Source organism: Glycine max, chromosome 18, assembly GCF_000004515.6.
Source record: "Glycine max cultivar Williams 82 chromosome 18, Glycine_max_v4.0, whole genome shotgun sequence".
Taxonomy (NCBI): Eukaryota; Viridiplantae; Streptophyta; class Magnoliopsida; order Fabales; family Fabaceae; genus Glycine; species Glycine max.
In genome coordinates, this window is record NC_038254.2 from 31095764 (window position 1) to 31119062 (window position 23299).

At 36.5% G+C, this 23299-nt stretch overlaps 1 protein-coding gene across 1 annotated transcript; it reads right to left on the reverse strand.

The window, feature by feature from the left end:
- Positions 1-13425: 13425 nt before the first annotated feature.
- On the reverse strand, positions 13426-21631 carry LOC100791575 (ABC transporter B family member 15). The gene is made up of 7 exons (XM_003551226.5): positions 21082-21631; positions 20783-20837; positions 20459-20637; positions 19914-20371; positions 19026-19566; positions 17375-18247; positions 13426-15129 (listed from the first exon to the last, which is right to left on the reverse strand). The coding sequence occupies exons 1-7, from the start codon at positions 21310-21312 to the stop codon at positions 13708-13710; spliced, it is 3759 nt and encodes a 1252-aa protein (XP_003551274.1). The 5' UTR covers positions 21313-21631; the 3' UTR covers positions 13426-13707.
- Between the last annotated feature and the right edge of the window lie 1668 nt (positions 21632-23299).

A 23299-nucleotide genomic window follows, 5' to 3' on the forward strand; every position in this document is an offset into this window, starting at 1 on the left:
TCATGAGAACCTTAGGGCCTTCCCTTGGATCTCTAGCCCAATCTACTTGGAGTCTTCTACCCAATGCCCTTGCGGGATAGAATTGCATCACTTTATGATTATTCTTCAACATTTGCACTTGTTGGTACTAGAAGAGACTATTTCAGTGAAGAGAAAACAAAATTTTCAAAGCAATTCCTTGAACAGAGTTAGGAAGGCAAAATTGCTGGTTTTAGAGCCCATGAACTTCATAACATTTGCAACACCACATCTTGGTTCAAGAGGAAATAAACAGGTAGCTGCTTAAGCTTGCTATGAACAGTAGCTGTAATGTTCTGTGCCTGTTGTTTCACTTAACTACTTCATTTATCAGACTTAAAATCTTTTGGCATTTCGATTCTTTTACAAGATAGGTGCACATATATGGTATTTAACTGCAAACTCTGCAATTAGTGAAATCATTAAATTTAGTTCCTTTTTATTTCCTGAAAACCACTTAACATAAACTTTAAAAGGAAAGTGGTTTGGTTCATATGATTTCAGTAATTATTTCTTTTAGCATTTAGAATTTCCGATGGTCAGTTTATAACTGATATGTATGGCAAGAAATATTTTTTTCTACTGAATTTGTCTTTATTTTATCCATTAGATATTGATTAGCACTCAAGTACTTGGGGAACCCTCCCTTAAAAGCTAGCTGGTAAGGAGGGAGAACCTAGCAAACCACTTAACTATTCCACTAAGCATCCTATACTAGTCAACGTGGGACTTAGGCACACCATAATACCTATGTCCCCTATCATAGTACCATCCCTAAGAGCTGACATCTTGGTGGTTGTGTTAGTCGGTGAAAACGATTAACTTTTGTGTATAAAACTTGTATAAATTGTATCAAACTCTCTCAATTTATGGTTATTTTGTAGTGTTATAAGTATTTTCTATTAAGTATAGGTAATAAATACTTAGTATTTTCATTTTGTGTGTTTAATAATCATTTTCTCTCAATTTCAGGTTAATTAGGCAAGCTTTGAAAATTGTTATTTTTCACCTTCTCGCTAAGCCAATCTGCTGGCTTAGCGGGCGTCTGCTAAGCGCAACACTCCTGGGCTAAGCGTGAGGAAGATACAGCTAAGCGGTCCATAAGTGCGCTAAGCGCACGAGCACGAACAAGGCAACCTATTTAAGCCTGAAATCAGATTTTGTGAAGATAGTTTGGATTGGGATTCAGAGCTTTGCATGTCTAGGGTTTCTAGAGAGAGAAAGGTCCAAGTTCCAGAGAGTTTTCAGAGATTTTGTTGTGTGAAGATCTGCAGAGACCAGAGCTTGAAGGAGGAGCCAGTTTGAAAGCTTGAGATGAGTTTGTGAGTGATTGTGAGATCCTATAGGTGAAGGAGACATCCTCACCACTTGTATTTTTGCAATCTTTCATCTTCTTCTTCTCTTTGTTGTAAAGAAGGCTTCTAGGTTATGGAAAGCTAAATCCTCTGTTGGATCTTCCTTGTAGGTACCTGATGTAAATATATTTTTATCTATTTAATGATGTTTTGTGTGTTCTCTGTGCTATCTACTTTTCATTCCAGTATGCTTTTACCTTTAATCTGTACATAGGAGTATATCAGCCTATCTTTGAATGTTTAACATAAGGGTTTCATTTTCCTGGAAAAGGACTGAAAAATAACTTAGGAAACTTTTTTCTGAAAAAATAGTCCTTTCGTTAAGCGCAAGCCTTGCACTAAGCGCGTCTCTATTCATGCGCTAAGCTGCGAGTCTCAAGCGCTTAGCGCCCAACCCTTGCATCTGAGGCTGATTTGGTTCGCTAAGCTAGCCAAGGTTGAGCTAAGCTAACTTCAATTCGATCTGAATTCGGATAAGCTTCAGCCTGATCGCTAAGCGACAGCTTATCCTTGGCTAAGTGTGACCTTTTGTTGCCAAGCGCAATTCCTTACAGCCATAACTGAGGTCCATGAAGCTAATTGCTAGTCATGGCAACTAAGCGAGATTCATTGCGGCAATGTGAGCGCTAAGCGAGTCCTCATCAGCTAAGGGCATGCTCCTCTGTACTTAAGATTCATCATTTTAGCTAAGCCAGCCAGAGTCTGGCTTAGCGAGAGTTGTAGCTTTTCAGATCTGCAAACCTCGCTAAGTGGTCTGATCCTCGCGCTATGCCAAGCTTGCGTTAACAAAAACATTCATTTTGAATTTGAAACATCGGCTAAGTGAGCCTTGTTGAGAAACCAAACGTCTCTTTGTCTCGCTTAGCGCAGCTTTTCGCTAAGCGAAAGTGTCGAAACATGCTTAAGTGAGTGTAACGGCAGTTACACTCACAATTGTCAGATTTTGCCTACCCTTTCTCTGCACTCTCTCTCTCCAAAAATTTACACATTTTGCATCTGTGCTTTCTCTTTGCGTTGTCTACTTCCAATCCTAAAGCATTAACAATCCAAGTAAGTTCCTTAATTCTTTTTCTCTTTTTCTTGTCTAAACTTTAGGGTAGAAGACTTCAACTATAGTATTAGATTTTTAGGGTTTTTATGTTTTGTTAGATTTAGTTTAAGATTAGGGCTATATATGCTTGTATACTATATTGAGTATGATGCACACATTGCATGTCTGATATGCCTTTTAGAGGCTTGAAAAGTGCAAAAAAATGAACTGCATTTTCTGCATTTTTTGGAAAACGCAATGAACTCGCTAAGCGAGTATGCTGCGCTAAGCGAGTTCATCAATACGCATTGTGTATAAAGGCGTTCTCGGAAGAACTCGCTAAGTGTGCCTACCGCGCTAAGCGAGTTCATCCTTTGAGGATGAACACTCATCCTCTTGCTGAGCTACCTGTGGCTAAGTGAGGCTGAATCGCTAAGCTCAGGTAACTTAGACAATTTTTTTATTGATAGCCGCACGCTAAGCCGAGCTTTCCTGGGCCAAGCGCAATTTGTTGCGGCATCCACTGAGCTAAGCAAGCTTCTCTCGCTAAGCTCCCAACACTTAGTGGAATTTTTGAAGAGTTGGTGCCGCTAAGCGCGGCCTTCAAGAAGCTTAGCGCATATCCTTGTGACAGATGTTCAGCTTAGCGGGTGCTATCCCGCTAAGCCAATTCTACAGAATCTAAATTTCCGCAACTTCTGCTAAGCGGCTCCACATGTCGCTAAACGGTAGTGTTTTTTTTACAAAGGCCAGCTAAGCAGGCCATGTCTCGCTAAGCGCCAATGTCTTTTTTCAGTTTTATTTTTCAATTTTTGAAATTTGAATAACTTGTGTCCTGATCAGATGTTTGGTTCCTTTATATGCATATGGCCACTAGGAAACGTAAGAGTAGTGATTCTAGGCCACAGGATCAGAATGATAACAGGAGATTTCAATCAGAGGAAGCCCGGAACGGATATATCGATAATATTTTAGACTGAAGGATCCTTCCGGAAGGAGTGTGGAACTTTATCATTCTGAGTTCGATGATTTTAAAGTAGAATTGGAGAGGCGAAACCTTCACAAACGCCTCGCCAACCATCAGGAAGGGAGCATAGATGTAGTAGTGGTTAAAGAATTCTATGCCAATTTCTATAGTCCAGCAGATCAAGCTCCCAAATGTGCTAGAATAAGAGGCCATTTAATCAAGATAGATGCAGACAACTTAAATGAGTTCCTCCAGACTCCAGTGTTATTAGAGGAGGGGGAATCTTTACCCACTTATTCTAGATTTTCCAGATTAAGGTCTGATCCTAGAGAGATGGAGGCTAGTCTGTGCATTCCGGGCAAGGGCTTTATTCTAAACACAGAGGGACAACCATGGAAGCTCCTCAGAAAAGATCTTACCACCCTGGCTCAGACATGGAGCGTCTTCTCGTACTCAAACCTAGCTCCTACCTCCCGCACTTCAGATTTGAACACAGACAGAGCTAGGTTGGTCTATGGCTTAATCACAAGGATGGACATGGACATTGGTAGTTTGATCTCTGGACAAATGACCATGATGGCTCAGTCTAACTCTTCTCGCTTAGGCTTCCCAGCTTTAATCACAGCCTTGTGTAGATCGAGGGGAGTTGGATCTGATGCTCTTACCTCCTACAAAAACCTAAGACCAGTCATTGAATTAGCCTATATCATAAGGAACTATTGGAATGCAAATGACCAAACAGTTAATTTTCCAAAGGCAAGGAAGACCAAGCTCAGAGCAATTGATGTTTCCTCTTCCTTTGCACCAATAGTTGGCATCCCTGCATCTTTTACTTCAGCCCCACTTCCAGCTTTAGCAGACTTACCTGCCCAGAGCTGCCAGACTTCAGATGCCAAATTGCAAAGATTGTTTGAAGGACAAATTCTCATTATGAAAAGCTTGCATGAACTAGCTCAGCAAAGGCCAATTATGAGTGTAGAGCAGTTCATTGAGAAGGTGGCTTGGCCTAGAGCCCGACCTTCTTTTGTGGGGGATAAGGAAAGTTTTATAGCCCAGGCACCTCAACAGCATGAGCTAGAGCCAGAAAACGATCACTCATTCGAAGCCATCATCCCTGGAGCTGTTGATTTTCCAAAAAGAAGATTAGAGACGAGATCCAATGAGGCTGCTCATCCTAGACCAGTGCCAGTATCAGCTAATGTACCATTTCCAGGGGTGGATCCATCTTCACCTCAGCACACAGCAGACTCTTCCACTCCTGTCTTACAGATACCTGAGGGCCAGACCATACCAGTCCTGGCTTTGGACATTTCTCCTCCAACTACTCCAGTATTGCATCTGACAGATAAGGAGGATGTTCAGGCACAGGATATCCAGGACCAGTCACAGGAATTTTGATTCTTGATGACACTTTTTGCTTTTTGGTTTATTATTATCTTAATTATAGTTTTAATTTAGCATTTCTTTTATGTTTATATACACTGCTAGTTTTATTTATGAATAGTAGGTTTGCTCTTCCTGAAGCATTTTGAACAGTTTAACTTGTTTTTGATGACATTGCAGTGAAACACTTTTATCTTTTTGTGAAAAATGGGTGTATGTCTTTATTTTGAATTGAAGGATGATTGTGATGGAGTTTGTGTTCTTTTCATGAGTTTGAGCAAGTGTGTATGTTAGACAAAGAAATAACAAGAATGTGAACTTGCAATTAGAATTATTAGTCAGTAGACATATTGATTGAGAAAGAAAAGCTTGAACCAAAACCGGTGAGAGTGTGAACTTAAACTGTGAGTGAATGACTAGCTTTGAGTAATAATCTTTGCATGAATCTCTGAATTTTAGAATGAAATGTATAAATGAGAACATGATGAAGGCCATGATTGTACATACACAGGACTTTTGACCAAAAAACTTTCCTTGAATGATAATTATATCCTTTGCACCCTTTTTGAGCTGAATGATATTGTCAAAAATTTGAACCCTGAACTTAAATAAGTATCTCCTGATACCTTGCTTAGATTCTAGGAGAGCATATGGTTCAAGGCAAATTTACCCCAAATTTGGGGGAGTAGAACTAATTGGGATGCAAAGAAAAAGGTAAAGCATCAACACACACAACAAATAAGTTTTATGTTAAAAAAAAAAGAATAAAGTGTGCTGATGTAACAAGGTCAAAAGCAAATGAAAGTGAAAAGCTAGTGAGCAAGCTAATTGTATTAAAAAGACCATTGGGATAAGTCTGTAGAAGCAAGCTTCATGATGATGAATCAAGTTGATTCAAGTAGTTTTGATAATGACAAAGATGATGACAAAAAGCCCAAAGAATGATTTCAAGATTGAGTCAACAAGTTCAAGATCAAGTTTAATTTCAAGTTTCATGAGAAGAAATCAAGAAGATTCAAGAATCAAGAGAAGTTTGATTTCAAGATTCAAGAGAAGATGAATTCAAGATTAAAGAGGAGAAATCAAGAAGACTTCACAAGGGAAGTATTGAAAAGATTTTTCAAAAAACAAACATAGCACAATTTTGTTTTTTCAAAAGAGTTTTTCTCAAAATTTTCTAAGTTACCAGAGTTTTTACTCTCTGGTAATCGATTACCAGTTTCCTGTAATCGATTACCAGTGGCAAAGTTTGATTTCAAAAGTTTTCAACTAAATTTGCAACGTTCCAATTGATTTCAAAATGGCGTAATCAATTACAAGATATTGGTTATCGATTACCAGTGTATCTGAACGTTGAAATTCAAAATCAATTATGAAGAGTCATATCGTTTCATAAAAAGCTTTGTGTAATCGATTACATGGTTTTGGTAATCAATTACCAGTGACAAGTTTTGAATAAAAATCAAAAGATGTAACTCTTTCAATGGTTTTCAGGCTTTCTCAAGGTCATAACTCTTCCAATGGTTTTCTTGACCAGACATGAAGAGTCTATAAAAGCAAGACCTTGACTTGTTTTTTAAGAAGAACTTTTCCAATTTAACTTTTGAACATCTCTTTGAACTTATACTTCTTCTTCTTCCTTTGCCAAAAGCTTTCTGAGTTTTCTCGTTTCCAAACTTTGTTCTTTCACAAAAAACAAAAGTGTGCTATTCATATTTTTCATTCCCTTCTCCCTTTGCCAAAAAGAATTCACCAAGGATTAACCGCCTGAATTCTTTTTGTGTCTCTCTTCTCCCTTTTCCAAAAGAACGAAGGACTAACCGCCTGAACTCTTTTGTGTCTCCCTTCTCCCTTGTCAAAGAATTCAAAACGACACAGTCTGAGAATTCTTTTGATTCTTCCCTTTCCTATAAACAAAAGATTTCAAAGGACTAACTGCCTAAGATATCTTTTGTTTCCCCTTCACAAAGTTTCAAAGGACTAACCGCCTGAGAACTTTGTCTTAACACATTGGAGGATACATCCTTTGTGGTACAAGTAGAGGGTACATCTACTTGGGTTGTTGTAACTGAGAACAAGAGAGGGTACATCTCTTGTGGATCAGTTCAAATGGAGGGTACATCCACTTGGTTGTTCAAAGTGAACAAGGAAGGGTACATCCCTTGTGGATCTTTGCTTATAAAGGTTTTTTACAAGGTTGAAAAGAAATCTCAAGGACCGCAGGTCGCTTGGGGACTGAATGTAGGCACGGGTTGTTGTTGAACCAGTATAAAACTCTTGTGTTTGTCTTCTTCTTCCCTACACTTTTAATTTCCGCTGTGCACTTTAATTATCGCTTTTACTTTTGGTTAAGTTTCTATTTTTGTTCTTTACTTTCTTAACATTATAGTAAAAGCCTAATTGAATCTAGTAATATTAAAAAGGATAGATTTTTAATTATTAAAGGTTCATTAATAATTAATTCAATCCCCCCCCCTTTCTTAATTATTCCGAGGCCACTTGATCCAACAAAGTCTAGGATTTGTGCTCTCTTAGAATCTAAACCTTTGAATCCTAGAAAAAAAACCAATGAATTTTTGTAGCCAAGCCTCACTACAAGCCTGAGAAAGTCCTTCTGATTCTACTTATACATTTCTGACTTTATGGCATGAGATGAAATTCAAAGATTGGACCTCTTGCTAGTTGTTTTTAATGAATAGCTTAAACACTTGTGCTTGAGTGAAATAGTAGCCGTGAGACTGTGGTTTAAGCTACTTTCCTTGATATTTGTCTTATGCCTAACTCCATCTATTTGTTTAGGTTATATTTTATTCTTCTCTTTGGATACCTACATACCTTGTGAAAGACAAGTGATGAGGACATTTTACTCCATTCCCTTATCATGCAATCAGTAACTTTTGTTGCATACACCTTTGTACATAGTCACTGCATGTCATTGTCACTTGAGGACAAGTGAGTTGTTCTCTTTTTGCTTGAGGACAAGCAAAACTGTAAATTTGGGGGAGTTGTTAGTCGGTGAATACGACTAACTTTTGTGTATAAAACTGTAGAAGCAAAGCTTCATGGAGAATCAAAGGTGATTCAAAGGTGTTTTGATGATAACAATGATGATAACAAAAGATGATGACAAAGGTGATGACAAAAAGATCAAAGATCATTCAAAGAACAACTCAAGTGAATCAAGAACAACTTAAGAGTTCAAGATAAGAATCAAGTAGAATTCAAGACTCAAGAAGAAAGTTTAGAGTCAAGAATCAAGATTCAAGGTTCAAGATCTCAAGAATCAAGATCAAGATTCAAGAATCAAGAGAAGGCTTAATCAAGATAAGTATAAAAAGTTTTTCTCAAAAATTGAGTAACACATGATTTTTCTCAAAACATGTTTACCAAAGAGTTTTTACTCTCTGGTAATCGATTACCAGATTGTTGTAATCGATTACCAGTAGCAAAATTGTTTTGAAAAAGTTTTCAAATTGAATTTACAACGTTCCAATTAATTTCAAAAAAGTTGTAATCGATTACAATGTTTTGGTAATCGATTACCAGTCCCTTTGAACGTTAAAATTCAAATTCAAATGTGAAGAGTCACATCCTTTCACATAAAAGCCTTGTGTAATCGATTACACTGATTTGGTAATCGATTACCAGTGATTGTTTTTGAATAAATCAAAAGATGTAACTCTTCAAAAGGTTTTTGACTTTTTCAAATTGGTTTTAAGTTTTTCTAAAAGTTATAACTCTTCTAAATGGTCTTCTTGACCCAACATGAAGAGTCTATAAACAAGGCTTTGTTATACAATTATTCATTCAATACTTTTACACTTATTCAATCAATCCTTTACAAGCCTTGAATCTCTTTGAACTTCTTCTTCTTCTTTGTACCAAAAGCTTTCTGAAGCTTTCTGGTTTTCTAAACCTTGAAAACTTGTGCTATTCATCCTCTTCATTCTCTTCTCCCTTTGCCAAAAAGAATTCGCCAAGGACTAACCGCCTGAATTCTTTTTGTGTCTCTCTTCTCCTTTTTCCAATATAACAAAGGACTAACCGCCTGAATTCTTTTGTGTCTCCCTTCTCCCTTGTCAAAGAATTCAAAATGACACAGTCTGAGAATTCTTTTGATTCTTCCCATTCCCTAATACAAAAGTGTTCAAAGGACTAACCGCCTGAGAATTCTTTTGTATCCCCATTCACAAAGTATCAAAGGTTTAACAGCCTGAGATCTTTGTCTCAACATATTGGAGGGTACATCCTTTGTGGTACAAGTAGAGGGTACATCTACTTGGGTTTGACTGAGAACAAGAGAGGGTACATCTCTTGTGGATCAGTTCTAGTGGAGGGTACATCCACTAGGGTTTCAAAGAGAACAAGGGAGGGTACATCCCTTGTGGATCTTTGCTTGTAAAAGGATTTTTACAAGGTTGAAAGAAATCTCAAGGACCGCAGGTCGCTTGGGGACTGGATGTAGGCACGGGTTGTTGCTAAACCAGTATAAAAACTCTTGTGTGTTTGTTTCCTTCTTCCCTACTCTTTTACTTTCCGCTTTTACTTTCTGTTAAGTTTCTCTTCTACTCCTCATTCTCTTAACAATTTAGTAAAAGTCTTAGAAGAGTAATTTTTTTTTAATTAGTAAAGGTTTAGGAATAATTAATTCAACCCCCCCTTCTTAATTATTCTGAGGCCACTCGATCCAACAAAAACTTGTATAAATTGTATCAAACTCTCCCAATTTATGGTTATTTTGTAGTGTTATAAGACTAGGCTTAAACTAAACAACATTATTGTAACAGCATAATTAAAACCAAAACTTAACCCACAGATCCCTCATGTAAGGCTAAGTTTCAATCCTGCTTCAATCAAGTTCTAAGGCAACAGTACATTTTCCAATGCTAAAGTCACCTAACTATGCACACAAATGGGTGATTAGACCAAAAGCATACAAACATTAAGCATTGAAGGGAGCATTGGACACAAAAAAACAATCAATTAGATATTAGGTATTTACATCAGTTGTTCATTAGAAATCCCCAACTAGGGTGTTTAGCCAGCCATTACAAAGAAACCCTGACAATAAATGAGATTAAAAGCAGAGAATGATATTTCTTACACAAGAAGAGGGATTCATCCTCCTCTTCTCAGCATCTCACACTCACTCTCTACTCAATAATCTCTCAAATGACGAAACCTAGGCTTCAATGCACAAGTTGCTCCTCTTTTCTACTTCTAGGGCTTTTTTCCCCAAATCGGCCTGTGGCTGCTCTGGAATTCTATGCCCTGGCTGTCTGTAGAAGTTGTCATAAAAGTGTCATAAAGGTGGTACCCTAATTCTTCAAAAGACAGGCTTTAAATAGGCTCTGAAATCGCGACGCTACGCTTAGCACCACCCTCGCACTTAGGGCAAGTAAGTGAAATTGGGTTTAGCGCCAGTCTCGAGCTTAGCCTGGCTGAAGGCACCTGCTGTGCTTAACACACTGATCTCACGCTTAGCGTGCAACTTTGATGCTGATGCTCTGCCAGATTCTCCTTAGCGCTAAGCGCGTTGAAGCTGCGCTTAGCGGTGGATATGCGCTTAGCCCAACTGCTACATTTTGCAATTCAAAACTTAGCCTCTTTTTTCACCTGGAAATGAACAGATTTCATCATTAAATCCAATGAAAATGTTCTAGAGACAACATTAACCATAAAACAAGATTTATTTACAAAAATCACTACAAAATAACCATAAATTGGGGAACTATACAAGCTTTGGAAAATGATTTCTATACAAAAGTTAGTCGTACGAAGCGACTAACAGAGACCTATCATGAACTCATTCAATTTACAGTTAATGAACTGTAAACCGTTATCTGTTATCATGACACATGGAATGCCAAAGTGTGTGATGATATTTTTCCAAAGGAATTTCTGGATATTCTGAGCAATAATTGTTGCCAAAGGTTTGGCCTCTACTTACTTGATGAAGTAGTCAATAGCTACTAACTAAAATTTCATTTGCCCAAAGACCATGGGGAAACCTTCAAGGATATCCATTCCCCAAATAGTAAAAAGCCACAAGGGAGTAAGGGAATATAGCTCCTCGACTAGTTGAGGGATCAAGTTTCCATGTTTTTGACATGGATTGCATTTTTTTGACAAAATTCACGTGGTCTATCTTCAAGGTTGGCCAATAATACCCGACTCTTATCACTTGTGTCGCCATTCATCTTCCCAAGAGTGCATGTCGCATATTCCTTTGTGAAACTCCCGGATGATGTAGTCAGTCTATTCTTTGTTGGAGCATTTAAGTAGGGGTGAAGAGAATCCTCATTAGTATAGGTCACCGGCTATTACAACATATGTAGCAACTTGAGTTCTCAATTTTTTGGCCTTCTCCCTATTCGGGTTCTCAATTTTTTGGCCTTGTTGTACATTATCTTACTTGGCCCCATGGTGGGAGCCAAAACGTCCCTATCAAATAATGACCAAACTATATCTCTTCTATTAAGGGGTCTTTTTTATTGTCCTTTTCTTCTAAATGTTCTGAATGGGGTAGCGAGAAAAGGGATACCAGCAAAAGGCACTCTGATGCTCAAGTTAGTGTTCGACTTAATCCTCAACATGGACTTGTTCATGTTGGTGTCTTCTTAGTTGATCCATTGCTATTGTGTTGGTTTTCATATGTGTGAATGCCATAATTCTTGGGGTTGGGGACTATCTTACTTGGCCCCATGGTGGGAGCCAAAACGCTCCTATCAAATAATGACCAAACTGTATCTCTTATATTGAGGGGTCTTTTTTATTATCCTTTTCTTCTAAATGTTCTGAATGGGGTAGCGAGAAAAGGGATACCCGCAAAAGGCACTTTGATGCTCAAGTTAGTGTTCGGCTTAATCCTAAACATGGAGTTGTTCATGTTGGTGTCTTCTTAGTTGATCCATTGCTATTGTGTTGGTTCTCATATGTGTGAATGCCATAATTCTTGGGGTCGGGGACTATCTTACTTGGCCCCATGGTGGGAGCCAAAACGTTCCTATAAAATAATGACCAAACTGTATCTCTTCTATTGAGGGGTCTTTTTGATTGTCCTTTTCTTTTGAATGTTCCGAATGGGGTAGTGACAAAAGGGATACCTGCAAAAGGCACTCTGATGCTCAAGTCAGTGTTCAGTTGTGAGCAGTAAGTAAGGTTAGAAAAGAATATATGCAATGCTAAGAATGAACAATGGTCTTTACCTGGGGGTTCTCCCCTATTTATACAAACCCTTGTAGGCCTTGGAGCATGGGCCTTCATGCAAGAATTGCCATCTAGGTAATTTTTTCTTAAATGGGGGTTAAGCGACCTAACCACCCCCCCTCCTTTTCCTTAATCAAATTGTTTTGCTTTGTCATGGGTTTAATTGCCTATCCGTGAGGGGTACAATTGAGGTTCTCTTGTGACGAATAGGTATTCAATGAGATTGGCTAGGAGGTCATCGACCCACCAAATACCTATCCGATATAACAATCATATACTATTTGAGAATTTTCATGACCTGACACATTATAAAGAGGAAGAATAAATAACTCTCATGAGCTAGAATTCAAGTTTAATATATAAATAAAGTTAATATATATGATGAAAATAATATCCCAATCATATACTATTCAAGGATTTTCAATTAAGTTTATACATTTTGAAATTTCTAAATGGAAAGCTTATGATTTTAAATGTCCATTTCACAATAACATTGTTATAATTAATAAAGTTTTAGGGTAGATTTTTTTTACTGGGTGGAGTGGGTTTAATAATCTTGCTAAAGTTTTACGAATTTTATGAACTTTTTTTTGACAAAAAAAAGAAGAATTTTATGAACTTAAGAAATTTGTATTGGATTCTATATTTCAAAAATTTTGAAATACACCTTCATTGAAAGAATATTGTTCTAAATTTTTTAGTAGTGTTTTCACACTACACTACGAGCATACCTATAAATTTTTTTCTTATAAAACCTTAATAAACCAAGGGCTCATTTGGGGGTGGTTTATAGGTTTTTTTTTTGTTTTAAAATGTAATTTTCAAAATAAAATGTGTTTGACAAAAATTGAGTTGAAATGATTTTTAACTAAATTTTAAAATATTTTTCCATTCATTTTCAAAATAAATAAATAAAATTTGTTAATTTAATTTTTAGTTTTAGAAAACAACACTCTCCCAACAATTGACAATGGCCTTTTGCGTTGCCACCGCAGTCACCACTACCACCAAAACCACAACCACCATCAGTGCTACACTGACACCATCATCACTAGAACCACAACTATCGACACCATCACCACGACTACACATTGGCATCATCATTGACACTCATTGACATTATTATTACTGGTATCGTCACTATTGTTGTTTGTCATTTTTCTCGTCATCACTTAAACACATTCTTATACTTAATTTAATAGGATAGAAAACTTTTAAAATGAGTTTATTTTTAAACTAAAAATTAAAGGAAAAACTAAAACTAAATTTTAAAAATTAAAAATTTGTAATTAAAATTTTTAAACCTTACGACTAAAAATCACCCTAAACGAGTTCTATTATTGTATAATTTTAAAAATATGGGCTCTAATTTGCAAAGGAACTAGTATATTGCTTTAGTTTTATAATAACTAGTTTAATAATCATTTTAGAAGTAGAAAGAAATCTTCACATAATTTGCCACAAGGCACACATATTCCACTTGATATCATATATAGAGACATATATATACATAATATTTAAACATGGATCGATGTTGATGGGAGAATACATATGAAAGTGCAAAATAAGAAAGGTGACACACTTTGAAAGTTCCTTCTCCTTCTGGTCCACTTCTTTAAGTTGCCTTCACCTATCACAAGCCCATCTCATCTTTATCACTAGCTATTATCTTTTATCACCCTCAAAAAGGATGCCTAGTAGCTAGCCATCCCAAGTAGACAAAGACAACATGGTACTTTGGTAGGTCAATTGATAGAGTGGATACTACTAGCTTTAGTACAATTAGTGTTATTTGGTGTGGCTGCATGTCTCGTCTGAAGACTCACCAAGGAGTAATAAGCTCCACATGGTCCTTTGGCCAACAAGGACGAATGGGTTCCAATCTCCACCACCTTCCCCTTTTCCAACACACCAATAACATCACAATTGTGTATGGTGCTCAACCTATGTGCCACTACCACGCTGGTCCTCCCTATCATCAACCTCATCAACGTATCTTGCACCACCTTCTCTGATTGACCATCTAATGCGCTTGTGGCCTCATCCAACAACAACACCTTAGGGTTTTTCAGTATTGCCCTTGCTATTGCTATCCTCTGCTTTTGACCCCCTGAAAGTTGCACCCCTTTTTCCCCACACCATGTCTCGTACCCTTCCTTCAAGCTAGCTATGAAATCGTGCGCGTTCGCCGCTTGTGCTGCCTCTATGATCTCACTCTCATCAACCCTTTCACACCTTCCATATGCAATGTTCTCCCTTATGGTCCCACCAAACAACGTTGGCTCTTGGCTCACTAGTGCTATGTGCTTCCTTAGTGACTTTAGGTTATACAATTTTATGTTCATGCCATCTATTGTCACCATCCCTTTAAGTGGATCATAAAACCTCTCTATTAGCCCTATGATGGTCGATTTCCCGGACCCACTTTGCCCCACCAATGCTGTTGATTTCCCTGCCTCAATTTTCATCGAGAAATTTTCAAAGATAGCAACATTAGGCCTAGCAGGGTACGCAAAATGCACGTCATGAAGCTCTATTTGACCAATTAACCTCTCTAGCATGTACCCATTTGGATCATCCGGCTCAATCTTCGTACGACGATCAATGATCCCAAAAATATCACCAACTACATCAGCACCTCTAGCGAGATCCGTGGTCATGCTTCCCGCATCTGCAATGATCCTTCCCGTGCTCACCAAAACCATGAAGCTCTCCAAGAATGTCTTTATTGAGATGTACCCACATGAGATAAGCTTGCCACCATACCAAAAATTCAAGGCCCAAATGCAAGATGCAAGGCCCTGGGAGCATCCAAGCCCAATGCCAGCAAAACAAGATTGTCTTATGTTCTCTTGACTTGGGCCTTGTTGGGCCTCTTCAAGCATTTTGAGAATCCTGTCTTGAGAAGAAAAAGCTGTGACAGTTCTAAGATTCGAAACTGCTTCAGAAGCTATGTTGCTGCTTTGTTGTTGGGCCTTCACGGATTTGTTGGACATGCTCTTGAGAAGCACACGCCTTGTGTAAAAGCATGCTATGATGATAGGTTGCACAGCTATCATGACGATGGAAAGCCTCCAAGAAATGACAAGACCCATCGTGTAGGCTGTTATTACCGCTGAAAATGTTTGTACCAGCAATGCCATTCTATCTCCCACTAGAGACCTTACCTATAGACACAACAAAAGGCAAAAAAAATAAAAAATAAAAAAAATGAAACATCAACAAACGAAACAATTGTCACAAATCGAATTACAATCACGCACTCACAAAGCTAAAGAAGACGCTGATATGTAACAAACAAGCATGCGTGCATTAAAGCCGGTTTAGACGGCAACGACGAGGAAGTTATCTGGCGTACCGAAATAAAGTACATGACTTTCTCCAGTTATGACGGGAGCAACAATGCCACGTTTTCACGTGTAAATCAGTAAGTTTTTTTGTTTTGGGGTACAAAATCAATTAAGTTTTGATATTTTGATATTTTAAATTTTAATTTGCGGCTAGTTTTTTTGGGTACAACGAGATTTCCAATAGCATGGTACAAATAAAAGTTTACAAGAACGAGTAATATCTTCAATTGAAATGTTTTAGTTATTTAATATTTGTGCTGTAATATACTAATACTAACTGCTCCTCAATTTACATTTTCAGTACTATTAGCTAAAAAATATGTTAAAATAAGCAGTCTATGATAATTGCGAAGTTGTATTGAAAGTACGAATTGTTAAGGGGTAATTCAAAGTCGTTACTATTGCAAAATAAAAAGTATTTATAATTTTAATTATCCTATATATATTTTTAAAGTCCCGTTTTAATTAAAAATTTAGATTGTAAGAAAAAAAATACAACCAAATGAGAATTATGCTTTCTTTAGAATGTCATGATAACGAAATGATGTTTTTTTTATTATGTAAAAGTTTAGGTTGCTTTCTTTAGAATATTATGATAACAATTATATGATCTGTTAATGATTAGTAGATAAATTTAATTTATTTCATTAAGTAAATTGGAATATTTAGTATTTGTTCTTAAGTTAAATATTCTTTTTGAGTGGTTTGAAATAAATATTATATTCTTAAATTTTACTATTTTGATTTCCTCACATTTCTTTTCCCTTACATTCAATTCACACTAATTTTAATTTTATATTATCTTTCTTTTTATTTTACTCTTATATTTTTTCCTTTCTTCTCACTCATCTCGGCCCACATCCTTCATCATGAGGCGGAAAATATTAATTTGAAACCACTCTATTTTTTTTCCACTGTCTTTTTCTTACATCCTATTTATATTTGCTAATACTTTTTTCTCTTACTATTTTTTTTAAAAAATTAAACGTTTTATTTTCTTTTTATTTCTCTCTCTTGTACACCTAATTCACATGCCCATAACTTATTGAGAAAATCTCTGTATTATATTCTAAACTTTACGTATTCAATGAATGAGTGCATACTTGAACTAATTCAACTGCGAAAGAAATGTTACACAATGAATAAAACATATACTTCAAGTATATATTTATGGTTTTATAAGCATCTTTTTCTTTAAAAAATAAAGAAAAGAAACGAAAATATGAAAATGGAAAGTGAGGTGGAGCCTCCTCCTCTCTTTTTCTCAAAAGAAAAAGCGTACGGAAAGATGTAACCACAACTGAAGATATACGAATAGCGTTTCGCTAACTTAAATCCACAAGATTTACCTTTTCGGAACAGCCACACAGAAAATTCTCACCGATAACCATGGCCGTTGCATGTAGATACCATGCATTATAGCCTTATAACTAAGAATTTAACGTACAAAATAATAGAACCTTAACTAGTAACGGTACCATCACACGCCTTTTTCCTTATGTTACTCCTCCCACTATCCCTTTCACCATAAAATAAGAAAAAGCACACCTTAAATTTTTATATACCATGACACCTTTTTCCTTACGTTAGATCCTCACACTATCCCTTTCACAGTAAAATAAGAAAAACAACACCTTAAATTGTGAATTTCTTTCACTTTCCTAATCTAGAAAGAGGGTGTAGGAAAATATTCATATAACTTTTTTTTATGAGAGTTTACTTTTTATACAATATTAGTACAAAATCTTTTTACACAATAATCAACAAATTTGCAACCAGGTTAAGTATGACTTTCCATACATCTATTATTATTAAATAACAATATAAAAATCTTTTATAATACTGACAAATTTAAATTAATTTTCTAATCTTGGTTTTTTACACTCAGTCTTTTTTCCCCCTTTTCTAATCATATCTATTAGAATACACATAGTTTTCCATCTTTTCTTATCATGTTTCCTTTCCCACCTCAAATGATTAATATAATTATACATGGAAAAAAGAGTCATGAAAAAAAAAACATTTTAAAATGCTTTAAGAAAATTCGGAAATGGAAACATACCACATTAGCATCTTTGGCAAGTCTGGAACAGATGGAGGCACTAGAGTTTTGGTCCAAATCAAACCACCCAACTTCGAAAGTGAGGATTTTGGCAAGCACGGTCTCTCTGACCCGTTTGGTCAAGTATTCCCCCATGTAGCCGAAGCAATAATGCTGCCCAATATTCGCAAGCAATGACACCACGAAGAGACCCAGAAAGGCGAACGAGTAGATCCTCGTCCTCGTCGCTATCTCCTCATGATCCGCGTGAAAATACAAAAGTATCGTGGACCCCATCGTGAATGCGTATACCGGCTGAACGGCACCGAAAACCATCGCATTCAGACACCCCAAAACGGCATGCTTCCACTCGGGAACGCTCAGCGCCATCAGTCTCCTGACTGATGGTGCTGCCACCTTCTTCCCTTCCCCCACATCATCATCATGATTACTGAATATCGTGGGACCTATTAAATTAGGTCCCACGTTTTCGGTGTCTGTAGTTGATAAAATAATCCGTGGAGTAACGGTTTTTTCCGTGCTTTCCTCTACTTTCTCTTTGTCCATTTGTTGCTGGAGGCGAAACGTGGAGGCGTATGCGCCGGTGTCGTTTTGGATGAGCTCGTCGTGCGAGCCCATCTCTATGATTTTTCCGCCTCCGACGACGGCGATGAGGTCTGCGTTTTGGATTGTGGATAAGCGGTGCGCGATGATGATGGCGGTGCAACCCGCGGCTGCATTGTCCAACGCTTCTTGGACGAGTCGCTCTGACTCTGAGTCCAGTGCGCTTGTTGCTTCGTCCAGAAGAAGAATTCGCGGTTTCTTAATTATTGCCCTCGCAATTGCTATTCTCTGTTTTTGTCCCCCTGACATCTGAATTCCCCTCTCTCCCACCTGTGAGGGAAACCAAAATCATTTATTACTTCACGTGATTTTGAATTATTTATGTTCTGTTATCAAACCTTATTCTTTTCAAAACAATAAAAATAAAAAATTGTTCATTATGTTTCATATTATTAGGCATGTAAACAATTACAAAATGTGGATATGAGCATCTAAGTTTTCTAGTTTCTACAAATTTAGACGAAATTGTTTATAATTTTATACTGTTATTTTTTAACTAAAATTATAATTTTATCTTTATGATCCTGCTAATATAATTTTGTATTAATATTTATATTCAAATGACTTTTAAAATAATTATTATAAAAATTAATAAATTTATGATAGATTGTAATTAGATGCCACAAGAGAAAATGAGGCATAAATATTATCATGTTAGAAGACTGAGAAGGAAAGAAAATAATTACAAATATAATAAAAAGTGTTTGTAATGTTAGAGTATCCGTATACAATCAAAATTAATAAACAAGTGAAACCTATAAAATTTTATTGTTTTCTAATAAATTTACTAAATAATATAAAAATATAATCGAAGTTGAAGAGGGGGTTGAATTTGAGTCTAGAAAAACTCCAAATGAACTACTAAATGGCTAATGACAAAATCATTGATTGTTGTACCTATGGTATTATATAATTGACATTTATTGTTGACGTAAGAATCAATTGATACGCGTCTAGCTTGGAAAAAGCAAATAAATACCAGTAGAGTAACGTAGCAGTAGCAGTAGCAGTAGCAGAAGATTAGATATGAAGAGTTGTGCTGTGTGACCTGTGTATGGTAACCGTGAGGCAGAAGCGAAATGAAATTATGAGCATGAGCAGCTTTTGCAGCCTCAACCACCTGGTCCTCCGTGGCATCCTCTTTGCCGAAAAGTATGTTCTCTTTAATGCTGGTCGCAAACAGAGCAGGCTCCTGGCTCACCAACCCCATCTGCGACCTCACCCACTTCACCTGCAGCTTCTGGATGCCCATCCCGTCCAGAAGCACCTCTCCCCCAACAGGGTCATAAAACCTCTGTAATAAAGCTATCACTGTTGATTTCCCTGAGCCACTCTCCCCCACCAACGCCACTCTCTTCCCTGCTGGAACCTTCAGGCTCAGCCCTTTCAAAATCGCACTTTCGGGTCTCGACGGGTATGCGAATTCGACTCGATCAAATTCCACTTCCCCGTAAAATTTTTCCAGGGTTTGCCCATCCTTGTTGTCAGAATCTATCTTGGGAACCCTCTTGATCACTTCCTTTATACGCTCTGCTACCGCCACCGCCTCCGAGAAGTACTTCATGTTGGATAAACCCGCCCCTAATGCCCTATTTCCCAATCAAAGACTTGATTAGCATGCTAATTAAGTTGACATAAAATTTTACCAAATGAGAAGTGGATTTGAGTTGAGTTTGTTTTTTAAGTTATACAAATAGATTAATTAGTAAAATTGATTAAATGATAAAAAAAAAAATTGGTGATTTGAGTAAAAAATTGAGTTCCATTCTCTAAAAAAAAGTTTTGAATTTGAATTCTGTAAATAAAAAATATGTTATTAAAAAAAGAAGTTTCACTATAGTTAGATTTTTTAATTAAATTTTAATAGATATTTTTCATTAATAAATATATAAAGAAAACTGTAAATGGAAAGAATGAGATAATAATGACTACTTACAATCCACCAACGGCGATTGCTGCTCCGACTGCAAAAACTGTCCCTCCTTTGGCGTCATGATAAATGACGAGTCTGCTACCGTAGTAGCACATGAAGGACCAAATGCCGAAAACGACGCCGTTGCTTCCAATGGCTAATCCCTTAGTCAAGCCTTGTTTCAGGCCCAACTTAACCGTCCCTTGAAGCGCGTTGGAGAAAGCGTTCATGGTCTTGCTTTCCCCCACAAATGAAAAAACGGTTCTGATGGACGAAATTGTTTGTTCCGCCACTGTCCCAGCTTGGTTATACTCTTCTCTGATTTTACTAGACAAGCCAATCAAAGTCTTGCCGTATATTAAACCCGGGATCACAAGAAGAACCACGAAAGGAAACCCCACAATGGCCAACCTCCACAACATTGCAAAAGCCGCTATGTAGCTCCCAACGAACAATGAAATGTTCATCAAGAAATTCGGAACCTGGGTTTCAAATTCATGTAATTTCATTAGAAGCTAAATTACGAGCTAGCACAATTTTTTTCAGTTAACTGATGGCATAACAACTACCTTTTCACTAAGAACATCTTGAATTACGATGCTGTCGCCGGAGACGCTAGTGATGATATCGGACGTGCTTGTGACTTGCAAATCGAAGTATGCCACATCTTGTCTGAGCACTGCTTTCAGATAACTGCATCTCATTTTCGCTGCTTGTCTTTCGCTTGTTCTTGTCCAACAATAACCCTCTGAAAATAACGAAAATATAATAATTGTAATATTAATAATTAAAGAAATAAAAAGAGGTTACAACAATATCATTACTTTAATTTGCGTGGAGTGAATTGAAAGAGAAAAGGAAAAAATCAAAACCATTGCATAACCGAAACTCACCGAGGAAGCAAACCGCAAAAGAGGCACCAGCCAAATATAACCAAGCCACTGCATTCTGCATAACCAATAAAGCCAAAACAAGTCATCAGTAAGCTTCTCTAGCTTTCATGTTATGCTCTTTCCAAGTGAGTAGAGAAATTATTAGATAGCTTCGTATCACCGAGTATCTATGGTTTCAATTAATTTTCATACGACATTAGGTGTCATATGTAGATTAATTGAGATTATATGACGGTGTGGGATCATATAATAATTTCTTGTTTGTGTATAAAGAGAGTTAGAGAGATATAGAATTGAACCTTATTGATGTTATGGATGAAAGTGTTTCCATCCATGTTAGAGGAACTCCCAATGTTATTCATCATGCGGCTACTGATATACAACACTAGAGGGGTGGCCAAGCCTTCCCCAACAGCCCCAATGGTACCTAAAACCATGAGAAGCAAATCTTTGCCATCGGCATGCATGAAAATGGATCCAAACCCAATAGACCCATTTTCATTCTTTGTTTTTCTCTCCATGCTAACCATAGCTACTACACTTTTCTGATCCCTACCGATTTTTATACACACCGTTTTCTTGAAAAACAAACAACAGTGAGATTCGCAGACCCACTTTCTCTAACTAATAGAGCATGGTTTTTCTCTGCCTTCTTGGCTTGCTTCCAAAACCAGCTTTTGTTTCATGGCCTTGAACTAAGTTGTTGCCACATTCTGATGAATTTATAGGAATCAGTCTAGGTTAAAGTGTGGTGGGGCAAAACTTATAGGGACCAGAATAGCTAGGGTCAGGGTTAATGGGGAATTCTTAATAGCATGTGGAGAGGTTTATTGTGTTGTTGAGGATGGAGGGACATGTGATGTGAGGAGGGGAAATTGCTCCTGTTTGACTTTATAATCATCACATTGCTAAAGCATCGGGACTTTTTTCATAGCCATATATATATACTAATACTTTTATAAAAGCATTTTCTCATCTTATACCACTTTCAAAATTATTTCCCAATATATGCCACTTTTACTGCTTTTGCTGACACGATTCTTTCTTTTTTAATAAAGGATTGGTAAATTTTGGGCCCTTTTTTTTCGTATATTAATTTTAATTGTTTGTTAAATAACAGTTGATCTGACCTTTGTTATCGAAAAAGAATCCTTTAAGACTAAGCTTTAAGAAGAACTCATCTCGGTTGCCTAGAGAAAATTGTCATTTTAAAGCGATTTCTTAATACACTGTCTCTAAATTATTCATAAAGTACAAATACAAGTTGTTTATAACAGTTATAAATTTTTGTGTAGATTTTTTTTTTTAATTTTGCTTTTCAAGATGTGAAGTTATCAATTAAATATGTGTGATTAATCTTTTTATATATATTTTTTCCAATGGTCAGTTTACCTTATTTAATCATGTCCGCTTATTTGTCATATTATATTTATTTAATAAGATTTAACAAAAAATCTCTTTTGACTTAATGCGAAAGTTCTAATCATTCTCCACGTGTGAAACTGTGAAAAAAAGAAAAAGTTTATTTACAGCATGTAATTTTTAAAGCGTGTAATAGGCAGATGCTATTTCAGTACACAAGTTAATATTATTTTTGTTACTATCTCTTTATTTTAAGAACAAATATACTTTAACTCCCGTTTCTATGGCAAAAACAACACTCAAACTCTCTCTCTTACAAAACACCTGAAAATAAAAAATAAAAAACTTACCAGACATGCAAAAATAACTAACATTACTGTCTAACACATCATACCATAATTCGGTCGGTTCAAAAACAAACCATTCCAAAAGCTCATGCGATAACTTTTTGAAATTATGCTTAGTTATGAGAAATGAAAATCACAACTTAGCATCAATTAACATATGAAAGGGAGGAAGCATGTAGAAGCAAAGATTTTACCTTTGATGTTTTGATGATGTCATATGATCGTGATGTTTTGATGCCTTATGAAAATGTGTTTCTCAAGTTTAATTCAAGACAAAAATCCAAAAATATAAGATACAAACATCAAGAAGATCTCTAGTGTTTTAGGAAGGGAATTTCAAATTGAAACTGCAAAAGGTTTGGCCAAAAAGTTTAAGCAAAAATGTTTTTTTCAAGAGATTTACTCTTTGGTAATCGATTATCAGTGGCCAAAATAATTTATAATAGTTATTAGAAATTTGAATTCAAATTTTACATTGTGTAATCGATTACACATGGATGGTAATCGATTACCAGCAGTTACTAAACGTTTTGATTCAAATTTTAAAGCTTGTAATCGATTACACAAGTCTTGTAATCGATTACCAGAGGAGTTTTTCAAAAAATTATTTCCAAGGGTCACAACTTTTCAAATGGTTTTTACATGGCCATCAAAGGTCTATTTATATGTGACTTGGAACACGAATTTGCTTAGAGTTTTTCAGAACAAAAAGTCTTATCCTCTCAAAAAGCAAAATCATTTTATCCTCTTAAGAATTCCTTGGCCAATACACTTGCAATTCAATAAGGAATTAATTGAGTGCTCAATT